Source organism: Bos indicus x Bos taurus, chromosome 24 (genome assembly GCF_003369695.1).
Source record: "Bos indicus x Bos taurus breed Angus x Brahman F1 hybrid chromosome 24, Bos_hybrid_MaternalHap_v2.0, whole genome shotgun sequence".
Classification (NCBI taxonomy): domain Eukaryota; kingdom Metazoa; phylum Chordata; class Mammalia; order Artiodactyla; family Bovidae; genus Bos; species Bos indicus x Bos taurus.
Window position 1 is genome coordinate 39,671,915 of NC_040099.1, and position 25,658 is coordinate 39,697,572.

At 41.1% G+C, this 25,658-nt stretch overlaps 1 protein-coding gene across 1 annotated transcript in view; it reads right to left on the bottom strand.

Annotated features, from left to right (window-relative positions):
- The window catches only part of L3MBTL4 (L3MBTL4, histone methyl-lysine binding protein), a 156,725-nt gene extending 131,428 nt beyond the window's left edge, over window positions 1–25,297 (bottom strand). The window contains 9 exon segments of the mRNA XM_027525960.1: window positions 717–727; window positions 5,204–5,262; window positions 5,476–5,480; window positions 6,369–6,459; window positions 6,462–6,537; window positions 10,163–10,247; window positions 13,640–13,775; window positions 15,126–15,230; window positions 25,274–25,297. Of these exon segments, the coding sequence (XP_027381761.1) occupies window positions 717–727; window positions 5,204–5,262; window positions 5,476–5,480; window positions 6,369–6,459; window positions 6,462–6,537; window positions 10,163–10,247; window positions 13,640–13,775; window positions 15,126–15,230; window positions 25,274–25,297 (592 nt within the window).
- Between the last annotated feature and the right edge of the window lie 361 nt (window positions 25,298–25,658).

Below are 25,658 nucleotides of genomic sequence, written 5' to 3' on the forward strand. Positions count from 1 at the left end.
CTGTGTATATGCAATGGTATGGGAATTAGCAAAAAATGCATAGCATGGAATGGCTAATTGCTCATCTCCCTCTTGGGGAAACAGATGAACTGCACTCCTTTTACTTCTGTGCATTTAAATGCTGATACGTAATTGCGTTCTGGCCAATGCATGTGCACAGAAACGATGCAAGAAGCCACTTCTGAGTCTGGCCCCAAAGCCCTCTCATGTGTGACCATCAGCCCTCTTCCCGTTCTCAGGTCTGAGAAAAAAAGATTCCCAAGGACCCAGGGGATAGTAATTAAATGGAGCAGAACTGACTCCTATCAACCATGACTGTACTTTGACAGGAGCAAGAAATCCATTCTTAATGTATTACGGCACTAACATTTTATAGAATGGTCTGATATGCTAGTTAGCTCATGAAAATTAGCATGGAGGAATTACCTCCACCTGCTATTTACTAGAAGAGAGTAACTTGGGTATAAGGAGAAATGAATGTAATAATACAGTATAAACACATGTATATTATACAAAAACTTTAATGAAACTAGTACAAGAACATAAAGCTACAATGAAAACAGGTAAAAAGCCAAAAGCAGATGCGAATTGGCAACAAAGATTCCTGGAAATGGGAAAGGAAATTAGTGAATGAAAACTGATTAATATCTAGTAATTGAGGATGCCAAACATAAATCTATTACAGAGAAATGCCAGTATGGAGCAGGTTAATTTACCTTGTACAAACCTGGAAAGTAGATTAAGGGCTTGACTATAAGGCCTAAAACCCTAAAAACTCCTAGAAGAAAACAGGCAATAAGCTCCTGATAGTGGTGATGACTTCCGGGATTTGATACAAAAAGCAAAGGCAATGAAAACAAAAAGAAATGAGTGGGACTACATTAGACTAAAAGGCTTCTGCACAGAAAAGAAAATCATCAACAAAATGAAAAAGCAACCTACTGAGTAGGAGAAAATGTTTGCAAATTATGTTATCTGATAAGAGGTTATATATAAAGAATTGATACAACTCAATAGAAAAAAACAGGCAAACAAATTTAAAATCTTCACATAAAATCTGTGTCTATATTTTGAGATATCTGGTCTTGTTCCATTTTTTTCTTTTTAATATCTGAATTTTCTTATATCGTTGGAAGAAAAGAAAATATATGAAGGGCAATCTATAAATATTTACTCAAAGCTTAAAAATTACCTCCATATTCTGCAATATAATAATTCCACTAACAACAACCACAAAATAATAACAAACTTAAAAAAGTTTTATTTAGATTTTTAAAAATATTTAAAATTAAAAAAAAAATTTAAGCAATAAACATATAACTATTTTTATAAAAGCATGTCTTCTATTGTTATTTAAGAACTAGACAAAATTAATGTACAATACAAAAATAAAGTGCAGTATACTCACATATAGACAAGGATGCAGTCATTAATAACCAGGTTATCAAGGACTATTTAAAGAAAGGGAATATGTTCAAATTATATCTTCAAGTAAGTGGGGGGAAAGGCTACAAAAACAGTATGAACAATAAGATGACTATTCTAATGTTTCAGTTCAGTTCAGTTCAGTCACTCAGTCTTGTTCAACTCTTTGCGACCCCATGAACCGCAGCACGCTAGGACTCCCTGTCCATCACCAACTCCCGGAGTCCACCCAAACCCATGTCCAATCGAGTCAATGATGCCATCCAACCATCTCATCCTCTGTCATCCCCTTCTCCTCCTGCCCTCAATCTTTCCCAGCATCAGGGCCTTTTCAAATGAGTCAGCTCTTTGCACCAGGTGGCCAAAATATTGGAGTTTCAACCTCAGCATCAGTCCTTCCAATGAACACCCAGGACTGATTTCCTTTAGGATGGACTGATTGGATCTCCTTGCAGTCCAAGGGACTCTCAAGAGTCTTCTCCAACACCACGGCTCAAAAGCATCAATTCTTTGGCACTCAGCTTTCTCCACAGTCCAACTCTCACATCCATACATGACCACAGGAAAAACCATAGCCTTGACTAGATGGACCTTTGTTAGCAAACTAATGTCTCTGCTTTTGAATATGCTATCTAGATTGGTCATAACTTTCCTTCCAAGGAGTAAGCGTCTTTTAATTTCACAGCTGCAATCACCATGTGCAATGATTTTGGAGCCCAGAAAAATAAAAATAGTAAAGTCAGCCACTGTTTCCACTGTTTCCCCATCTATCTGCCATGAAGTGATGGGACCGGATGCCATGATCTTAGTTTACTGAATGTTGAGCTTTAAGCCAACTTTTTCACTCTCCTCTTTAACTTTCATCAAGAGGCTCTTTAGTTCTTTGCTTTCTGCCATAAGGGTGGTGTCATCTGCATATCTGAGGTTATTGATATTTCTCCTGGCAATCTTGATTCCAGCTTGTGGTTTCTCCAGCCCAGCATTTCTCATGATGTACTCTGCATATAAGTTAAATAAGCAGGGTGACAATATACAGCCTTGACATATACCTTTTCCTATTTGGAACCAGTCTGTTGTTCCATGTCCAGTTCTAACTGTTGCTTCCTGACCTGCATACAGGTTTCTCAAGAGGCAGGTCAGGTGGTCTGGTATGCCTATCTCTTGTTTAAATTACATATTGTTGTTGTTGGTTAGTTGCTAAGTTGTATCCAACTCTTTGCAACCTATGGACTGTAGCCCGCCAGGCTTCTCTGTCCATGGAATTCTTCAGGCAAGAATACTGGAGTGGGTTGCCATTTTCTCTTCCAGGGGATCTTCCCAACCCAGGGATCAAATCTGCATCTTCTGTGTCTCCTGCATTATAGGTGGATTTTTTACCAGCTGAGCCATAGGGGAAGCCCCAATTTGGCCTATTATTGCAAAATAAATGCTCCACCATGGTTACATCAGTGTTTGACTATAAACTCCTCACTTTGGCTTTTAAAGGTCTTTCATAAAAAGACCTCAATCTACCCATCCCACTAATTCCTCATTAATATTCCAAAACCGAAGTGAAACCCATCTTGAACTGCTGACTTCCAGAATAATAAGACAGGAAATCTGTACTGCTTCAGCTCACTAACTTCATGGTAATTTGTTACAAAGTAGTACACAGGAACACACAGCAAGTGTCATCAAGGATGTGGCGAAGCTGTGGCACTCACACACCACTTGTTGTTTAGTCGTGTCTGACTCTTTGCGACCCCGTGGACTGTAGCCCCCCAGGGCTCCATGGGATTTCCCACTACTTGTGGGAATTTTAAAAAGTGCAGCCTCCTGTGGTTAAAAAGTCAGTAAGTAATTAAGTTTTAAGTCGCTCAGTCATGTCCGACTCTTTGCGACCCCGTGGACTGTAGCCCACCAGGCTTCTCTGTCCGTGGGATTCTCCAGGCAAGAATACTGGAGTGGGCTGCCATTTCCTTCTCCACAGTAAGTAATTACTCACTCACTATTCAGTAAGGCAAATGTAGAATTACTATATGACCCCAATTTCAATGCTATGTATAAACCCTAGAAAACACGTTCAAGCAAAAACGCATACACAAATATTCACAGCAGCACTATTTGAAGGAGTCAAAAAGTGAAACCAGCTCAAATGCCCATCAACTGATAAACTGAATATGCAAACTGTGGTTTATCTACGCAAAGAATATTATTAGAAACTAAAAAGAAACAATGCACTCCGATGCATGCAGCAATGTGGATGAACTCTAAGATCATTAAGCTAAGTGAAAGGAGTCAGACACCAGAGGCCACAGCTCATGTGATTCTATTTACATGAAATATTCAGAATGGGTCAGACAGGAAGTAGACTGATGTTCTCCGAATGCTGCAGAATCGGAGGGTTGGGGATAAGAGCTAAGTGGCCCAAGTGATGAAAACATTCTAAAACTGACTGTGGTGATGGCTGTACAATTGTGTAAATATATTTAAAACCCTGGATTTTATAAATGGATGAATTGTACAGCATGTGAATTAGATCTTGATAATGTTTTTACACAAATATATATAGATCCCTTTCTTTTATTCTTACTAGGTTCTCTCCCTTCTACGCGCTTCCCTGGTGGCTCAGACGGTAAAGAATCTGCCTGCAATGCAGGAGACCTGGGTTCAGTCCCTGGGTTGGGAAGATCCCCTGGAGTAGGGAATGGCAAAGCACTCCAGTATCCTTGCCTGGAGAATCTGGCAGGCTACAGTCCATGGGGTTGCAAAGGGTTGCACAACTGAGCAACTAATCAAAAATCTAGAATCAATAATGGATTATAACAAGGTTGCAGGATACAAGGTTAATATATAGAAATTCAATTGCTTGCCTATACACTGGCAAAGAACAAGTGAAATTTGAAATTAAAAACATAGTACTGTATACATTAGCATCCAAAATAATAAAATAGCTATAAAATTTAGCCAAATATATATAAGATCTACATAAGAAAAGCTATAAAATAAAATAAAAGCTATAAAATGCCACTGAAATAAATCAGAGAACTAAGTAAGTGGAGAGATTCTGTTTCTGTAATGAGGAAACAGATAAATAACAAGAAATGAGTTCCTATGTCAGTGTTCAGCCACTAAGTTGGCTTGGTGAAAGAATCTGGCAAGTCTGAGCTCTCATTATCAATTTTCACTTTTTAGGTTTCTGCATTTCTTACATTTAACTCCAAAGTGAAGTATATTTAATAACCTTGTTGTTGACGTTGTGCAGTCGCTAAATCGTATCTGACTTTTTGCCAGGCTTCCCTGTCCTTCACTACCTCCCAGATTTGCTCAGACTCACGTCCGTTGACTAGGTGATGCCATCCAACCATCTCGTTCTCTGCCGTCCTCTTTTGCTCCTGCCCTCAGTCTTTCCCAGCTTCAGGGTCTTTTTTAATGAAGTCTGCTGTTTGCATCAGGTGGTCAAAGTCAGTTAATGAATTAACATTAGTTATAAGTTAAGTTACCTAAGTGGAAATAAATAGTTTTAAATGTTGGTTCATGGCAATGCTTCTCATTTTGTTGGATAAAAAACAGTACCAACTTTTTAAACAGCTGCCTAATATGTCTTTATAAACACAGTCCATTTGTATTATGAGGAAGGATCTGCAGATTCCCAACCTCTGGGTCCCTCAAGGGTTAACAGAATCTTCTACAGTATCCTTATGACACCCTTTGTATTGAAATGTGGTTTGCATAAACAAAAATAAAATGGGCATTGCCACTCAGGTAGAGATGGCTTCAGAGAACTCAATCAGCCCACTCATCTTGGGGTTCTAACAGAGTTCTTCCATGATCCCAACACCAACCAACTGGCTGGACCTAAAGGACGATTGACATCATACCTGCAGAAACAGGATTCTATTTTAGATCCCGTATTAACACTGGAGAAAGAATCCAAGAGTAGTGATCATTCTGGATGTTAAAAGACACATGGAAAATATTACTGCACAGCTAAAATATTTTACAGCCTAAGAAAATCAGAAGTAATTTTAGGATTCTATTTTGTCAGCTGAGTGGCCAAACTTCTTTTACATAACCTTCTTGAAATTTAAAAATATTTCTTTAAAAAGTGTTTGACTAGGACCTGAACTGCCAGTGATCTCCCCAAAGAGTGAATATTTTAATAAACCTTTCCTACCACTTCTTGCCAGCAGCAAGAAAATATTAATAGGTCAGTCCAAATTTTAATAGGACAGACCGGACTTCATATGCCTACAATTTCCTCCCTCTTTCTTTTCCAGGGGCACAGACTATTCTACCTAAGACACATACAGAAATGAAGCTATACTCTGCTTAATTCAAAGATGAAAACTGCCCCCCTCCCAGAGACATGCAGGTGAAGAACCACAGCCTCAGGTGGGGATCTGTTGATTATTCAGGATATATACTCTGAAGAAAGGCCACAAAAATTATTTTTGCCATGCCCTCTTCCATATTTCAGATTTTCACCCCAAAAATCCTTTTAACTCCTGCAATGTTAATTTAATGGCATGGCAAGCATACATTTTCTCTGCTCCCCGTAGGCTTTCAAATTATTCTCTCTAGTCTCCCCGAATCTTTCCTTTTAAAAATATGACAGTCTGAGTTCAACATTTTTCAGGAAAAAAAAAATACTGTAAGTTCTTAAGTTTCTCTTCACAAAAATGCTTCCCTTACAAACTAGACATGATATGGTGCAGTGCTCTGAACTGGTCACATTATTTCAGATGAGACCTCATTAGGCAACCTCTCAGAGACGGAGAAACAGTTTCCCAGGCTCTTAAATTCAACAGTTCACAAGCAAGAGAAGGTAGTGACAAGTCAGCCTCGAAATTCCTGATGTTTGTTACTATAAGAATGGCAAGAACAGCGACTTGGCTGAAACTGTTCAGTGGTGGAGTGAACATAAATTCTTAACAGCAAACACGAACACATGGAAATACAACGCATGTCGGTGTCTCACTAATAATCGTAACTATCATCCCAATTGTCAAAATGCACTTGCAAGCAATTTCCAACAATATCTGCTATGGTCTCCAAACACATATCAAGGAAGGGTTCTTCCTGACGATGGCCTCCAGCTTCATTCTGACCTGAAATTCCTTAGGCATTGGCCTGTAACAGCACAACGAGGGAGAGGCAGAAAGGACACCAAACAGGACTGAGCCACTGTCAAAACTGTGACGTTTATCATCAGAAAAGTCTACCGAGTATCAACACTTGTCCTCCAGAATGAAGCCAGCCAGTAAAAATATTCCAACGGACTGTTACCAGGTATACACTCATTTAAAAAATTCCCAGGAAACAAGCTTTTATTTTGTGCTTTTCTCTTTTGTCATGCAGGTAGGTTTTATTTCCCTTATCATTTTCCCTCTTCAGTTCTTAGAGTAACTGGTATTAATTTTAAAATACACTGTTTACTGAATATGGTAATATCAAATAATTTCCCCACTCCCTCTAGGCTTTTGATGGGTGGTATACCAAAGGAACATTTCATGTAAAGATGGGCTCGATAAAGGACAGAAATGGTATGGACCTAAGAAGCAGAAAATATTAAGAAGAGATGGCAAGAATACACAGAAGAACTGTACAAAAAAGATCTTCACGACCCAGATAATCACAATGGTGTGATCACTCACCTAGAGCCAGACATCCTGGAATGTGAAGTCAAGTGGGCCTTAGAAAGCATCACTACGAAAAAAGCTAGTGGAGGTGATGGAATTCCAGTGGAGCTATTTCAAATCCTGAAAGATGGTGTTGTGAAAGTGCTGCACTCAATATGCCAGCCAATTTGGAAAACTCAGCAGTGGCCACGGGACTGGAAAAGGTCAGTTTTCATTCCAATCCCAAAGAAAGGCAATGCCAAAGAATGCTCAAACTACCGCACAATTGCACTCATCTCACACACTAGTAAAGTAATGCTCAAAATTCTCCAAGCCAGGCTTCAGCAATATGTGAACCGTGAACTTCCAGATGTTCAAGCTGGTTTTAGAAAAGGCAGAGGAACCAGAGATCAAATTGCCAACATCCGCTGGATCATGGAAAAAGCAAGAGAGTTCCAGAAAAACATCTATTTCTGCTTTATTAACTATGCCAAAGCCTTTGACTGTGTGGATCACAATCAACTGTGGAAAATTCTGAAAGAGACGGGAATACCAGACCACCTGATCTGCCTCTTGAGAAATTTGTATGCAGGTCAGGAAGCAACAGTTAGAACTGGACATGGAACAACAGACTGGTTCCAAACAGGAAAAGGAGTTCGTCAAGGCTGTATATTGTCACCCTGTTTATTTAACTTATATGCAGAGTACATAATGAGAAACGCTGGACTGGAAGAAATACAAGCTGGAATCAAGATTGCCGGGAGAAATATCAATAACCTCAGATATGCAGATGACACCACCCTTATGGCAGAAAGTGAAGAGGAACTCAAAAGCCTCTTGATGAAGGTGAAAGTGGAGAGTGAAAAAGTTGGCTTAAAGCTCAACATTCAGAAAACGAAGATCATGGCATCCGGTCCCGTCACTTCATGGGAAATAGATGGGGAAACAGTGGAAACAGTGTCAGACTTTATTTTTCTGGGCTCCAAAATCACTGCAGATGGTGACTGCAGCCATGAAATTAAAAGACGCTTACTCCCTGGAAGGAAAATTATGACCAACCTAGATCACATATTCAAAACCAGAGACGTTACTTTGCCAACAAAGGTTCATCTGGTCAAGGCTATGGTTTTTCCTGTGGTCATGTATGGATGTGAGAGTTGGACTGTGAAGGCTGAGCGCTGAAGAATTGATGCTTCTGAACTGTGGTGTTGGAGAAGACTCTTGAGAGTCCCTTGGACTGCAAGGAGATCCAGCCAGTCCATTCTAAAGGAGATCAGCCCTGGGATTTCTTTGGAAGGAATGATGCTAAACCTGAAACTCCAGTACTTTGGCCACCTCATGCGAAGAGTTGACTCATTGGAAAAGACTCTGATGCTGGGAGGGATTGGGGGCAGGAGGAGAAGGGGATGACAGAGGATGAGATGGCTGGATGGCATCACTGACTCGATGGATATGAGTCTCAGTGAACTCCGGGAGTTGGTGATGGACAGGGAGGCCTGGTGTGCTGTGATTCATGGGGTCGCAAAGAGTCGGACACGACTGAGCAACTGATCTGATCTGATGTGATATTTCCAAATACCATTATTTGCAAATGTTGTAAGATAAGTTCTTTAGCACTAAGATTATCACTTACTTTGACCAGAGTTGAAATTAATGGCTTTCTCCATGTTTAAGGAACACATGCACTTATCCATAAATAAATTATAGTTGAAAACAATAAATGCTTTTTTTAGTACCTGCACATATTTTTTAGTATTAAAAATACCAAGGATTCTTATGACAATGATAAAGCTCCACTTTTCCTGGCTGTAAGTTAGCCAGGCTAGAAATTTAGAAAGTATGCACACTATCTGGGGCCTGGAAGAAGGTTTTCTTCCTACTTCTTTACTGTCTATACTGGGTCTTGATCTTTAGTTTCCTTTAGTATATTTTAAAAAGCATTTTCATATCTCTATAACTCTCTTTCCTTGAAATAAGTCTATGAAACCAGTCCATCCTAAAGGAAGTCAACCCTGAATATTCATTGGAAGGACTGACACTGAAGCTGAATCTCCGATGATTTGGCCATCTGATGGGAAGAACTGACTCACTGGAAAAGACCCTGATGTTGGGAGAGACTGAGAGTAGGAGGAGAAGGGGGCGACAGAGGATGAGACGGTTGAATAGCATAACCAACTCAATGAACATGAGTTTTGAGCAAACTCCAAGAGGTAATAAAGGACAAGGGAGCCTGGCACGCTGCAGTCCATGGGGTCACAAAGAGTCTGACTCGACTTAGCGAGCAAATAAAAACAACAATGAAACACTTTGAGCAGCTGTGAACACTGGTTTACAGAAGCCTGGGGAAGGGGGTGGGCTATCCTCAGGGGACGTAGTCAGCAGGTGACCGGGCCTCTTCTGGCCCCAGACTTCCGGCCCCTCCCCAGTGTGTGGCTCCCCGAGGGCCCAGAGGAGGCGGGGCCGTGACCCCCTCTCCTGAACACCCTTTAGGCTGCTGGGATACAGAGCATGTGAGTATGTGCTACCCAATTCTCATAAACCCTTTGAATCTGTGTGAAATATCACCCTCTTTTTCATTGCACGTAAATACACCTGGACCAGGTACAGTCAGAGTCTACCTGGTTTATCAGCAGGTCTCAAAGCACCAGACTAAGTTTAATTGACTAACTCATTAAAAGCAAAAGGAAATGTATTCTAAAAGGCACTTAAAATGTTAGTGGAAGTGTTAGTTGCTTAGTTGTGTCTAACTCTTTGAGACTCCATGGACTGAAGCCCACCAGGCTCCTCTGCCCATGGGATTCTCCAGGCAAGAATACTGGAATGGGTAGCCATTCCCTTCTCCTCAGGATCTCCTGACCCAGGTATCGAATCCAGTTCTCCCGCCTTGCAGGCAATTTTAGCTGGCTTTCAGTGCAAAGTTTTCTACTCTCCATTTAATTAAAGTACGTAATTGTATGTTTAAAGGGTGTGTGTGGAGGGGGGAAGGTTTGTCCATAGAAAACTGAAAATTTTAGCGATAAAAGTCATAGGAAGTTAAGGATTCTTTAAAGATTAAACACAACAGAATACATAGTGAATTTTAAGAAATTTAAATTGAAGTAAAAATCTGCTTTATACTAAGGAAGAAAATACTTAACAGAACTCTGAATAATTTCTCGGGAGCATTTTGTAATTTTCATGCCTTCAGGCAATCCATCCAAACAAATCTATCTTTTCCATAACCTAAAAAAAAGGATGGATTACCCACAATGCCCCCAAGATGTAACCATGTGCATAATAACCATATTATTCTTATTCAGTTTTCTGCCATAAATTCGATGTCCTTCAGCAGACACAAAAGATTTAAATGAAAATCTCTAAACTGCTTCAGTGTGTTTTCAGTGTATGGAATTCAAACCTGTTGAGTGTGATTTCTCAACATGCATGTCATTCTCTACAAATCCTAAAACTCATTAAACTATGGAACCAGAACCTGGTGGTCTGATGGACTCTCATCTCCTGTGAAGGCTTCCAAAATGGGCAGAGGGGGGCAGGGCAGAGCTCATGAGTCCCCAAGCCAGCGACGGCCTGATGGAGAGCAGTCCCAGGGAATTAGATGCAGGAATGAATGACAGGAAGCCCCCCAGGCCATGGGGCAGTCCCAGCTCTCTGCTCCTTGTCTATACACGCAGAACACTTGCCCCTCCTGCCCATGTCCCTAAAGCGGTTGGCCTCGGCCTGGCCCAGACCACTCAGCTCAGTAGACACTTCAGACGAATGACATTCAGAAGAGACATCAAACTCCTTACAGGGCTTTCAAGGTATGGCCACACCTGCCACTCACCTCCCGGCTCCTGGCCCTCACCTCTGCACTCCAGTGCCTTCACCTCCCTGTGGTTCCACCACACACCTGCAGGCTGGGCTTCTTCCCAGAAGCCACCTAGCTGTCTGTCCTGTGCATCTGTTAGGGGAAGCACACTGACTGAAACCGCCCACCCTGGCCAGACACCATAGAAACCATTTGCATGAGTTGTTTTATGACAGGAAGTCCTGGTAAGGAACATGGAACTAATGAGCCACTACCAACCAGAAGAGTTCAGGAAAGGTCAAAAGGAGACACCACATGTCCAACCACCTACCAGAATCCTTCTCTCTGGCATCCATCTTGGCTGAACAAGGCATGTACCACCAGGAAGGACCCTGAGTCAGAATGACTGGCTAAAAACAACCCAGAAACTAATCCCATCACCATAAAACCCAAGACTGTGAGCCACGTGGCAGAGCTGTTCTCTTGGGTTCTCTTACCCTACTGCTCTCCACCCAGGTGCCCCTTCCCAATAAAATCTCTTGCTTTGTCAGCACATGCTGACACTGCTCCTTGGACAGTTCATTTCCAACAATTCTTATTAGACAAGAACCCAGTTTTGGGCCCTGGAAGGGGTCCTCCTTCCTGCAACACATCTGTCCAAGCATCTGTCTTCAGGACACTTACTGCGAGGGCAGGCCTGTGCCCCTCTCAGCCTCCACCCCTGAGGCTGCTGAACATGCATCCTTTTCTGCTTATCCTCTCCTCCCCTCTGGAACGAAAGCCCCATGAGGACAGAGAGGATTTATTTTATTCAAAGCTCTATCCTCAGGGTCTGTACACTGTAAGGGCTTGATAAATTGATGAGCATGGGGCTTGTCACAGGCTCATGAGATCCAGCAATCTCAGGGGACCCTGCCACCAGCCTTGGGGGTGGATCCCAGAGGACACCCCAAGCTGCTTCCTGAGAATAAAACAACTATATGGTGACTCCAGACATTGCCATGGTCATCTGGAGTCTAAGACCCAAGCAGGAGACCTTATATTAATACAAAAGAGTGTTGGTCAAGGGAACGGGCTCACCAGCATCGCAACCTGTGAACTGTCCCCTCGCTAGCTCTCAGCAGATAAGAAAGGTTTCAGCCACGTCTGCCAGACCCAGTTCCTCTTGCCTAAAGAGGTATGCTATTGGAGAAGACTCTTGAGAGTCCCTTGAACTGCAAGAAGATCTAACCAGTCCATCCTAAAGGAACTCAACCCTCAATATTCACTGGAAGGACTGATGCTGACGCTGAAACTCCAATACTTTGGCCACCTGACACGAAGAACTGACTCATTTGAAAAGACCCTGATGCTGGGAAAGATTGAAGGCAGGAGGAGAAGGGGATGACAGAGGATGAGATGTTTGTATGGCATCACTGACTCAATGGACATGAGTCTGAGTAAACTCCGGGACTTGGTGATAGCCAGGGAGGCCTGGCGTGCTGCAGTCCATAGGCTCGTAAAGAGTTGAACACGACTGACCGACAGAAATGAACTGAACTGAACTGAGATAGGAGACTAAGACAAAATTTTTAACTCCCATCCAGAGAAAATAGTGAAGGACTTCCTTGGTGGTCCAGTGGTTAAGGGTCCACCTGCCAATGCAGGGGACATGGGTTTGATCCCTGGTCTGAGAAAATCCAACATGCCCTGTGCCGCAACTACTGAGTCTGAGCTCTACAGCCCCCGAGCCACAATTACTGAGCCCACGTGCTCTACAGCCTGTGCTCTGCAGTGAGAGAAGCCACTGAGATTGTTACAGCCAAACCCTCCAGGAAACAAACTCACTCAGAAGGACAGCGTGGATAGTGGAGTGCAGTTTATTACACCAGCGGGTCCGAGGCAGACTTTCCTCTTTAGCCAGGGACCCCGACCGACTTTTGTGAAAACCTTATATACCTTACGTGTACTGCTCAAGCCCACACCCCCAAATTCCTTAAACCTAGCCTGGAAAGTGTTAAAGGGAGATACAATCAGGTTACAGCCATGTTTCATATTCAGAAGAGTCAGCTGGTTATACATTGTAGATTACACCAATGGGCGCCATAAAGATTATAAAGGTGATTGACTACATAGGGGATTATTACATTCTTTTTGGCGATGGGAAATATTGGTATGGAATCGTGTTTATCAGTTTGGCCGTAGGTATGTTATCCCCATGGCCACCAGGCACATAGTCCAAAATTCACTGAAAGTGCAAGATAGTTTCCTTCGTTTTCAAGATGGAGTCAGCTTGGCCTGTTCCTTTCCTCCTTCATGATGAGAAGCCCACACACTTCAACCAGAGAGTGGCCTCCTCTTGCCACAACTAGAGAAAGCCCGTGAGCAGCAACAAAGATCCAATGCATCCAAAATTTAAAAAATAAAAATTTTTAAAAATAATGAAATTTTTCTCTTTTGGAGTTCCCTGCTTGCTGTGATTTCTGCTTGAAACAAATGATATACAGTGAATCAAGGTTCCTTACTGTGCAGCATCACTGATTAAGGGAAATGTTTTAACGTAATTTAAACATTAGTTTCTTCATTCCTTATAAAGCTTAATAAACTTCATGTAAGATAAAATGGTGTTGTAAGATTTTATTTCTGCCCTACATACCTCAGAATACTTGACCCAAATGATCACTGATGCTTTTAAAGACATTTTTGATTTCTAAGAGTGATATCTTTGTAGTCTTATGGCTCTTTGGGATCAAATTTTCATTTTGAAAATCAATTCACACAGGCTCTCTTATTAGTATTTCATAAATCATTGTTAAGATAAAGCTGACTGCCTTTCCCTCCTACTTACCCTGAGGGATGTATAAGTCATGTTTGGTTTTCTCACACCACCCCACTGGATGGACGTCAGGGAAGCCAACATTGGTCCAAAAATCGTAGCAGCTTAAATAACCATCTAAACGAAGCCTTAGATGGTAACCACACACCTGTAAAACAGAATGTTTACAATCTTTGAGTCATGCATTTGAAGTGTACACAAAATCAGCATTTCCATTTACTCCGTCGACACCATCAACATATATGAACCAATTGTTACCAAAATTGCTTATGTTAGAGAACAAATTCATAGATGACATCTGGATAAGACTAAATGCAGACAAACTAGACGCTATCTTTCAAGTCTAAGATTTTTTCTGCAAGAAAATTATCTTTTTACTCAGTCTAGGACTCTGAGATCAATTTACATATCCATTGATCAACAAGTTATTTATTCAATGACATTCAATACCTATCAAATATTCCTTTCAGAAACCCCATCTCCTGCTGCCTGATTTAGATTCACATCCCAAGACATTGAAGTACCAAGCAAAAACCAACATGGGGATGATCTTACTTCAACTCTGACATATGCATCCAGCACACTCAACAAAGAAAATAATAATACAGTCTGGAAAACACACCTCCTATAAATGCTATACAAGTTTAATAACTGTAATCAATCAGCAAATTAAGTGAATAGTGTTTTTGATGTTTGATGTTATTCAAAATACTGAGGTCTTTCATCAATTTGCTAACAAAATATTTAGTAAATATTGTATTTTATAAGTCATTTACTTTTATCAATGGCTCTTAACCCTATATAGTTTTCATAAAATTCATGTATGTATGCAAATGCATAATTCATAAGCATGGATATTTTTCATATACATTTCTCATTAGTGCAGATAAAACCTGAATAACTATGTCTCTTTTAACAGAAAAAAGCAACACTGTGGGATTCAGGGATTTCACCAACCTCAGGTGAAAACTATTACCAATTAAATTTAGTAAGAGTAACCATTAGTGAGGAGGGACTTACTAAAAAATTATAATCTTCAGAGAAGGAAAAAAATCATTAAAAAACATATTTCACCCATCACTGAATAAAATGAATCCATAATGTATTGGAACTTGTTTATAACACAAAGCACTGAAATTTGTCATTCTCTATAAAATTCTCCTCTGTCATTACAATTAGCCTAACAGTAACATCATCTCTTCGGAGAAGGCATTGGCACCCCACTCCAGTACTCTTGCCTGGAAAATCCCATGGATGGAGGAGCCTGGTAGGCTGCAGTCCATGGGGTCGCTGAGGGTCGGATACGACTGAGCGACTTCACTTTCACTTTTCACTTTCATGCATTGCAGAAGGAAATGGCAACCCACTCCAGTGTTCTTGCCTGGAGAATCCCAGGGACAGGGGAGCCTGGTGGGCTGCCGTCTGTGGGGTCACACAGAGTCAGACACGACTGAAGTGACTTAGCAGCAGCAGCAGCAGCAGCAACATTATCTCTTACCTCAGCTACAGAGAGCACACAAAATACAGATGAATGTTGGTGGTTGATGCCTTCCAATTTTATTCCAGCCTAAAAGCCATTTTCTTGCTCTGGAAAGGGCTGGTCCTGTGAAATTTCACAACATAATAATATCAGTCACTGAAATAGCTCCACAGTCTGATGTTAAAACATTTAGTGTGGCTATGCACACACTCACACAAGCCTGGAAGCTCCGTAACACAAGTATTAAGAAAGAAGGCTGCTCTAACAGATTTTGCCCTCAAAGATGGCATGGTCACTTGTACATGCTTTAAAATATTCCATCTGCCAAAGTCTATGCCCCATGAACACCCCATTTATTTCATCTGCCCCTTTTCCTTAATGATTTGAAGGACAGTCTCCTGAGCTCTGGTAACAATCTTTTGTTGAGTGTGTTAGTCTTTAGGTCGTGTTTCACTCTTTGCGGCCCCACGGACTATATATAGTCCTCCAGGCTCCTCTGTCCATGGGATTTCCAGGTAGCCATTCCCTTCTCCAGGGGATCTTCCTGGCCCAGGGATCAAACAAAGTCTCCTGAATTACAAGTGGATTATTTACCATATGAGCCACCAGGGATTATAATGGTTACTTATCCCCAGTCTGTGACTTGGCTCTTCATTTTGTATATGATAACTTTGTGGAGAATTTCATTTTAATGTAATATATAAATTATGTCCTATGTTGTTGGCACATCTAGCCTATGAAATCCTTTGTAACAGTGAAGTTAAATGAATATTCTCCCAGTGTAATTTTAAACCTTTGTTCTTTCTATTTAAATCTATAATGCCACAGTATAGATTTTTTTCTAGAGTGTGGTAGAGCTCTATTTTTTCATATGGAAAACAAATTATTATTTTTTTAAAAACTTTTTGAATAGTCCATACTTTCATTGGTCTGCAAAATTTCCTCTATTATATCATGTTCCTACATGCCTGGGTCTTTTCCTGGCCTTTTAATCCTATTTATTGGCATATTTATCTACATCGCAGTGTCTTCATTGCTTATAATGAGTCTATCTGGAGAGCAATCTGTATCTGATTAAGTTTTCTAATTTAGGAACTTGTTCCCTCTCATTTAATCTAATCATTTCTTTGTCCAAGATGTTTTTCAAAATTTTCACATAGACTTCATCGTATTTATTTCTGTGTACCTTTTATACTTGTTGCTATTGTAAAAGGGATTTATTTTTATAGAAGACTTTCTCATTCATTCCCATTTATTATTATTTTCTTCAGTATAGGTCTTGTTTACCATAGTCTTGCTGAATGATTAACAGCTTTTGAGCAGTTTTGAGATGATTCAGCATTATTGGTTTATTCTTAATTGAGAATAAACTTGTAAATATACTAATGGAAATGATGATTAAAATCTAGTACTGTTAGACCTAGAGCTGCTTTTTAATCATGATTAATGACTTATATGCAGAGTACATCATGAGAAATGCTGGGCTGGAAGAAGCACAAACTGGAATCAAGATTGCTGGCAGAAATATCAATAACCTCACATATGCAGATGACACCACCCTTATGGCAGAAAGCAAAGAACTAAAGAGCCTCTTGATGAAAGTTAAAGAGGAGAGTGAAAAAGTTGGCTTAAAACTCAACATTCAGAAAACTAAGATCATGGCATCTGGTCCCATCACTTCATGGCAAATAGATGGGGAAACAGTGGAAACAGTGTCAGACTTTATTTTTCTGGGCTCCAAAATCACTGCAGATGGTGACTGCAGCTATGAAATTAAAAGACGCTTACTCCTTGAAAGGAAAGTTATGACCAACCTAGATAGCATATTCAAAAGCAGAGACATTACTTTGCCAACAAAGGTCCGTCTAGTCAAGGCTATCATTTTTCCAGTGGTCATGTATAGATGTGAGCATTGGACTGTAAAGAAAGCTGAGCACCAAAGAATTGATGCTTTTGAACTGTGGTGTTGGAGAAGACTCTTGAGAGTCCCTTGGCCTGCAAGGAGATCCAACCAGTCCATCCTGAAGGAGATCAGTCCTGGGTGTTCATTGGAAGGACTGATGCTGAAGCTGAAACTCCAATATTTTGGCCACCTCATGCGAAGAGTTGACTCATTGGAAAAGACCCTGATGCTGGGAGGGATTGGGGGCAGGAGTAGAAAGGGTCGACAGAGGATGAGATGGCTGGATGGCATCACCGACTCGATGGACCTGAGTTTGGGTGGACTCCGAGAGTTGGTGATGGACAGGGAAGCCTGGCATGCTACAATTCATGGGGTCAAAAATAGTCAGATATGACTGAGCAACTGAACTGAACTGAACTGAATGACTATTTAACATACAAATGCCTATTTTTTGGGTAAAATTTACTTGAGAAAAACCTTTTCATTTGGAAATAATGTCAAACATAAAGAAAGGTTTCAAGAACAAAACAGTACAGAGAACAGAATAGCCTCTGTCTAGATTTATTGTTAACATTCCACCTCATTTGCTTGCCCCCAATCAAGTGTCTATGTGTACACAGGTATAGGTAGATACAGAAATATGTGTACATATGATTTTTTTAATCATTTGGGCTCTCTTTACCCCTAAATACTAAAAATTTTCCCTAAGAGCAGTTTATTTTCCCCAAGAATAGGAAGGCTCTCTTGGTAACAATAGCTCAGTTATAAACATCTCTAAATTTAACATTATTCAATACTTTAATCTTCCACTCATGTTCCATTTTTCCAATTTATCCAACAATGCACTTCATAGTATTTTCCCCTCCCAAGCAGGATTCAGTTTAAGGTCAGATATTAAATTTAACTGACATGTGCCTTTAGTCTCCCTCAATCTGGAACATATTCCATAGCCTTTATCTCTTATAACATTAACATTTCTAAAGAATATAGTCTTTTCCCTGCCTTATTTTTGAAAACAAAGTTCTCCGCTTTGGATTTGTCTGATGTTTCCTTGTGATTAGATTCAGGTTATGAATGTTTTTTGCCAGCATTTGACATGAGTGATGATGTGTCTTCCCAGGATATGCCAACTGGATCTATATGGTGTTCCTGGGTCCACTGGTGATGATAATTTTGATCACACAATTATAGTATTCTCCAATTCCTTTACTACAGTTATATACAAAATACATTAGTTCAGTTCAGTTCAGTCGCTCAGTCATGTCCGACTCTTTGCAACCCCATGGACTGCAGCACACCAGGCCTCCCTGTCCATCACCAACTCCTGGAGTTTATTCAAACTCATGTCTATTGAGTCAGTGATGCCATCCAACCATCTCATCCTCTGTCATCCCCTTCTCCTCCCGCCTTCAATCTTTCCCAGAATCAGGGTCTTTTCAAATGAGTCAGCTCTTGGCATCAGGTGGCCAAGGTATTGGAGTTTCAGCTTCAGCATTGGTCCTTCCAATGAATATTCAGGGTTGATTTCCTTTAGGATGGACTGGTTGGATCTCCTTGCTGTCCAATGGACTCTCAAGAGTCTTCTCCAACACCACAGTTCAAAAGCCTCAATTCTTCAGCACTCAGCTTTCTTTATAGTCCAACTCTCACATCCATACATGACTACTGGAAAAACCATAGCTTTGACTTGATGGACTTTTGTTGGCAAAGTAATGTCTCTGCTTTTTAATATGCTGTCTAGGTATACAAAATACATACACGAATAGACATTTACATATGTATATGAAAATGTTAGTTGCTCAGTCATGTCCAACTGTTTGTGACCCCATGGACTGTAGCCTCAGTTCGTGGATTTCTCCAGGCAAGAACACTGGAGTGGGTTGTCATTTCCTTCTCCAGGGGATCTTACCAACCCAGGGATCAAACTCAGGTCTCCCACATTGCAGGCAGATTCTTTACCATCTAAGTCACCAGGGAAGCCCATGTATGTGTGTATACACACACACACACACATACACAATAAATCATAAGTTCAAAAAGATCCATCTTATTCCTACCCATCCCCAAAGGGCTCTTTCTTTTTCTATGTTCGTGTTCCTCCTCTAACAAGGTACCATGCTTACTCATGTACTAAATCCTACATTGTATCTACTGCAGCTTCAGAACTCTTTCAACCCCAGTCCAGCAAGGAACAAACCCACAACAAAGATTTCAGGATCTGTTGACAATCTTCTCTTCCTGCTCTGCCATCCAGGAATGGGGTACACAGTTAGAAACTCTGTTCATAAACTACTTGGATTCATTCTTTCTCTCCTCAACACAGAGAAGACAGAAATGTGGCTGAGTTCTGTTTATTTCTATTTTCTTTCAGTTCCTAATGATTTATTTTGACTTTTAATACGCAGAATATCAGACTTCCCAAAGTTGAAGCTCTACAAAAAGGGACTCAAAGAAGTATCTATCCACTCCACATCCTATCCCCAACACCATTCTAACCTAACAGGGGACCAACCTCAGTCTTTTAAGGTTTATCCTTTCCAGGTTTCTTCTTTTAAAAATAGCAATCACGCTTGTTTTTTTCCTTGTTGCCCCCTTCCTTCTTATGTAAGAGCACATGATACAGGCTGTTTTGCACTTGGCTTTGTTCCCATCCCAGTGTCCCCTGGAAGCCACCTCATGTCAGGTCGTAGCCACTGTCCACCTTCTCTTTCAAGCTGCACTGTCCTCAACCACTTGTAGCGAACATCGCTTACTCAACCTTCTTCCACACACTTGGGTGCATGCCTTTTATACAAGAACGGGGAACTGTTTTTAAAATCTTTATGAATTGGCTTGAAATTCATTGGTAAGAATGTCGTGAAAAACTTTCTTACATTCACAGCTCACTTTACAAGGTTCCAAGGAAAAACTTGAAAGATGATAGAAACCAAAAATGAAATGGCAAGAATGAGTGATTTCTCAGGAATATTTTATTTCTACAAAAATAAATGTCATGTGTGTGTTTAACTCTCCCAGCCTTCTTCTCACTTCTACTCTGTTTCCCAGCAGATTGCACTTAACAAGTTTTGTGTGACTGCCTCCTGTTCATTGCTTTGAAATTTCTCAGTTAACTTCAAAAGCGCCTCGTCCATATACATAGATACGTATATACATGCATGCAATACAGCTAAGAAAAGCAAACGGGAAGGAGAGACCTGGGGAGACGATAACAATAAAGCTGGAAGGAAAGTTAAGAAGCTGCAGAAAATGAGAGGACATTTTTCATGTTTCAACAAAACTGAAAGATGCAAAGTTGGGGATGAGAGGAACCAGTATTATATCATTTATGAATGATAAATCCAAGGCACTGCAGCAAAACAGCTGAGAGCTGGGATGATCAACTTCACTCTTGCCAGCATTTCAAAATGCTCTCTCGGCTGAACATTTGGGAGCTTTATGTGATGTTGCAAAGAAAACAGCAGTATTCAGAGGGTTTCAAACAAAAACCAAACCGGTCATTTTAAGAATCTGAAAGGCTTACTTCTTTCTGTATAATAGGCTCTAGGTTCATCCACCTGACCTAGAAAGGTGGACTGGAGGGAGGGGAGGGGGGCTCAAGAGGGAGGTGATACATGTATAATTATGGCTGATTTGTATTGTACAGCAAAAACCAACACAACATTGTAAAGCAATTTTCCTCCAATTAAAAAATATTTTTTTAATTAAAAAAAGAATCCAAAAGGCAATGTTTACTGAGAAATATCATTGCCTGTCAACAATCTCTTTCCTGTGGGATGGTTTACATGGCAGATAAAGATGTTTTTCCTTTCTAAAAATCTTACATTTTATGAACATAATTGTTAGCTGTGCTTATAAAATTATACTTTACAATGAAAAAAGGGAACTGGAAGCACAGGCTTAAAGCAAACAATTAACCAGTTAAATTCAGTCATAAAAAACCACAGGGTTTGTGGACCTGAAAAAATACTTTTACAGATAAATCAAACTCAAGCCCAGAGAAGTTAAGAGACTTTCTCAAGGTCACACCAGTTTAGTGGGCAAAGTACAAGTAAGGACATAAGTCTTCTGAAAACCTGCCAACTGTTTGTTCCACTCCGGGGACAGAAGTGGCAACAAAACGCAAAACAAAAGCCGGCTCGGGGTCATGGAAGGATTCAAGGACATTTCCGAGGAAGCCACGTGCTCCTGGGTACAGAAGGAACGTTGTTTTGTCTTGCCGTTTTTTCTCAGAACAGTTGCAAAATAACGCTTTCTAGTATGAAAGTGACAGATTTTGTCACTGATGGAGAAGAAGGATTATTCAAAGTTCCACACCTCATATCTAAAGTAGGCACAAATGACATACTATTATTTAAAAACAAAACGAGTCAGGGGATTAGAAAACAACAAACAGAAAGAAAACACAATGCCTTGATAAAATCAGATGGGCTGCTGGCAAAATTTCTTAATGAAATGCAATCATTTTTACGGGAGCATGGTAGCAGGTCTTTGCTCCCCGGGTGGACACAGTCACAAGTATACGGCAGGAACAGCTCTTGGACGGTGGGTAGATACATCTGTTTATCACTGAGAATACCACTGCACGAGCAAAGAGAGGATTCAGTACACAGACTGCAGAAGGAAGGGCGGAGCTCACCAGCACCAGCAGGGCATCAGTGAGATGCCCACCCCTAGAAGGGCGCCAGTATGCCAGTGGACAACTTCATCCGAACGTCAGCAGACATTCCATATTAGTCACAGGAGAGAGCTGGCAGCCAACAGTGCTTCCCTGATCATACTTCAATACAGAAAGAAATGGGAGAAACTGGACATGAATGGAGCCACAGCCACCAAGGCACATGTTTTTAGGGAGCTGGAGGAGGGCTGAGCCCTACAGTTTCCAACCTCCACATGAGGACTGTCGGGGGAAAGAGGTTCCTGAGGATTTTACAAGCAGATGATAAAAACAAAATTCCTTATGACACCAAAGACCAGTGCCACGAGTTCAGTGTCCTTGTTAAATGGTTTATCTCAGCAACACCTTCAAAATCTTAAACCATCTCGACGTGTATCTCCAGGGCTGAAATGTAACAATTGTAAATATGGAAGGTGAGCTGTCAGGAAGTCTTATGTAGGCAAATTGTGATATAAACAACTTGATCACAGAGAATTAAGCTTTTCGTCAACATGTGACGATTTTCTTTACTCAGTGAGGAAAGAAATCAATCATGCTATTGATAAAGAACATTATTGAAATACTGCAGAAGGGAGTGTTGCAGGTGCTGAAGAAGATTCTTGAGAGTCCCTTGGATTACAAGGAGATCAAACAAGTCAATCCTAAAGGAAATCAACCCTAAATATTCACTGGAAGGACTGATGCTGAAGCTGAAGCACCAATAGTTTGGCCACGGGATGTGAAGATCCGACTCACGGGAAAAGACCCTGATGCTGGGAAAGACTGAGAGCGGGAGGAGAAGGGGATGACAGAGGATGAGATGGTTGGATGGCATCACCAACTCGATGGACATGAGTCTGAGAAAACTCTGGGAGATGGTGAAGGACAGGGAAGCCTGGCATGCTGCAGTCCACAGGGTCGCACAGTTGGACAAGACTGAGTGACTGAACGACAACAAAGAAGGGAGCATGAAAAAAACATATTCCTGGAACAAATGTGATCAAAGAAGAAGTTGCAAATGCATCTGAGTGTCCTCTGAAGTAGAGACTCAACCTGCCAGGCTCTGAGTGTGTTTAAGTGTCAAGACGACATTTGATGAAACAAAATAAATCTGGGTTCAGGTGAGCTCTAAATATCCAGAACAACCCACATGGACCTAAAGAACCATCTTTTGGTATCACAGCCAAAAACCTACCAACAGCTCAGTACAACTTTCTCATTAAACAGAAATAAAAATGGAATAACAAGGGTGGTCACTATGGAAGGTCATTCTGAAGGGTTAGAGGTGACACTGAAGGCATCATCATTTTAAAATTTTACTTTATGATTAAAACTTAGGATGAGTTTTGGGATATTGTTAATCAGACATCTGAGTCTGTGCTACATGACCAATAAATGATCCCCAGGTGCCAAGAGTTTGAAAGCAGTGTCGTGGAGAACGGACCCCATCGATAGGAATTTCCTATCTGATCAATCAGCAAAGTAAGGACGCATGGCATCAGGACCCATGATGATCCATCAGGTGAGGAAAATGGAATTATGTTCTGACCACAACAGCACACACAATCATTTCAGATGGAGAGAAAACAGACACAATACAACAGAATTCGGTGCAGCTATTAAACAGTAAGTCACAGATGTGGATCTGCTGAGGCAGCATGAGGCTGTGATGTACTGATAAATACAGAGCAAGCAGCAAACGAGTCACATGCCGTCCATATGGACATTATTCCCAGGTCTCCATACCTATATCTAGGCAGATCCAGGGGTACACACAGCACATTACTTTGAGTGGTTCATCCAGAATGAGGAGAAAGCCTTTTAAACTCTTCTGTCTTGTTAAAATTTGTAAATGGTACCGTAACTTTTTTAAAGAACTGTAACTTTTTTAAAGAGATCAGCACACACACACATAATCAAGTGATAAAGATGCCAGGCAAACAGGCAGGACCCCGGTCACGAGAAGCTTTGTAAGTCTTGTTAAGGACCTTTTGGTTTATCGTTAGTCAATGATGTTCTAGCAAAAGCTTTTAGTCACTAGGAAGAAAAAAAATATTATTGCATTATATTAAGATCTTTTTAGTGGAAATGTGGAGAATTAATTAGAAAAGTAGCAAGATTAGAAATAGAAAAGATGGTCGAGGAGGCTTTTAAAGAATTTGCCATGGACCATGTACAGCATCTAATTCAGCTCATTTACACCTTAACATCCCCAGTACTGGGACCGTTATCATTCCCACGCCAAACAGGAGGAAACAGAGGCTCAGAGAGGTTCACAAATCTCTCCAGTTGCACAGCTCATCAGTAAAAACGTGGAATTCGAATTCAAACCCTGGTCTGTGCTTACCCGCAAAGTTATATTATATTCTGGAATGATGGGACAGCCTGAACAACAGGGATGAGACCCTCAACCACCTAGAACAAGAGCTGAGGGGAGGAGCAAGGGCCACTCCACACTCGCCTGGGAGGTAAGATGGGTACCAGCCGCTGACTGGCCGGAGGCACAAGATGAGGAAGGCAGGGGGTTTAAACTGACACCCAGGTTTCAGGGTGAAGAGACATCTCCATTCTATAAAGTGCTCAGTATCTACTGAGACCTCCAAGGACCCGATGAACAGCTCACAAAAACTTTACTTCTGTAGCTGCTTTTCAATTCCACCTTTCTGGCACATCACTACAGCTTTCATCTACCTGCCCCCACCCCCACTCCTGAGCACCCTGCGATGACTTTCCTCACCAAGAGATGCCAGCACACGGTGAAAGGTTACGGAACACCTTTCTTGCTTCTTCTTCAAGAAACTATGATTTCCGCCTGAGTGAAGAGGGGAAATTATCAGGAATATTAGAACCCCTTCTGACTTCCTCTTGTTTTAATCACGGAGAAAACGGAGAACTTGAAAAATGCACACATACACTACCCACAGCACACACTCAGGTCCACAGACACACACACTGGTGTTTTGTACTCGTTTAGTGTAGCTGTTCTTAACAGCAGGGGTGGTCCACAATGCCTTTGAGGATTCTGGAAATCTGAATTTTATATAAAATTGTGTGTGAAAATGGATATAAACACTTCTCTAAGGAGGCTATCAATAGCTTACATAAGATGTTCAAAGGGGTCTAAGACCCCCGCTCCGGCCCCCGTCAAAAAACGACCCAGAGCAACATGGCCGTCCTTCACAGCAACCTGCCGTTAATCAGCCCACAGACTACATAACTGATTCAGGAGCCTTCACGTAAGCAGAGCACAGCCGTTCATCATGGAGACCCAGGCCAGGCAGCACGACTTGCTTCCGACACTGCTTCTTCAAAGTGACGCCTGTTTCTGCCATTTATTTGTTAGACTAATGGAGAAAAATCATCACCTACATAATTAAACACCACTGCTGCAAAGCTGCCGTGAAGATGGCAGTGACGGATGGCGGATTGTGTATTTTTAAACTCTCATTTTAAAGACTACATCCTTGTTATTTCGAACACTTTTCATAAATTAAGTTTGAATCCCAAACTGCTGTCAAGATTATACTGGGAGGTCTCCTACAAATGGAGAACACAGAATGCCTGGTACCACACAAGTGCACTTCGTAAGTCAGTAAATGGAATTCCTACCGTTTCTTTGCCAATCTCTTCCATAATCTCAGATGCAGAAATTCTCACTCCCCTGGAGCCCACTGACCTATTCATAATAAGAAATTTGGTGTGTGAGTGTTGTGAGCATGAGTGTCCAGACCCTAACCTAACCACTGACTAAATTATAGTCTCAGAAATGGAAAGAAAGCACAGATCAGAGTGGGTGAAATACCGCAGAATTTAAGCAGCTCCAGATTAACAGAGATCTTTATGAACAAAGAAAAAGAACCCACACAGAACAAAATAAAGAGCTGCACAGAGGAACTTTTTAAAATAACTCATAAAGTCGGCTGATAACTCTGGCCGTACTGAGTGGATTCTACAAATCCTAACTCCAGTGTCTGAAACAATAAACCCACATATT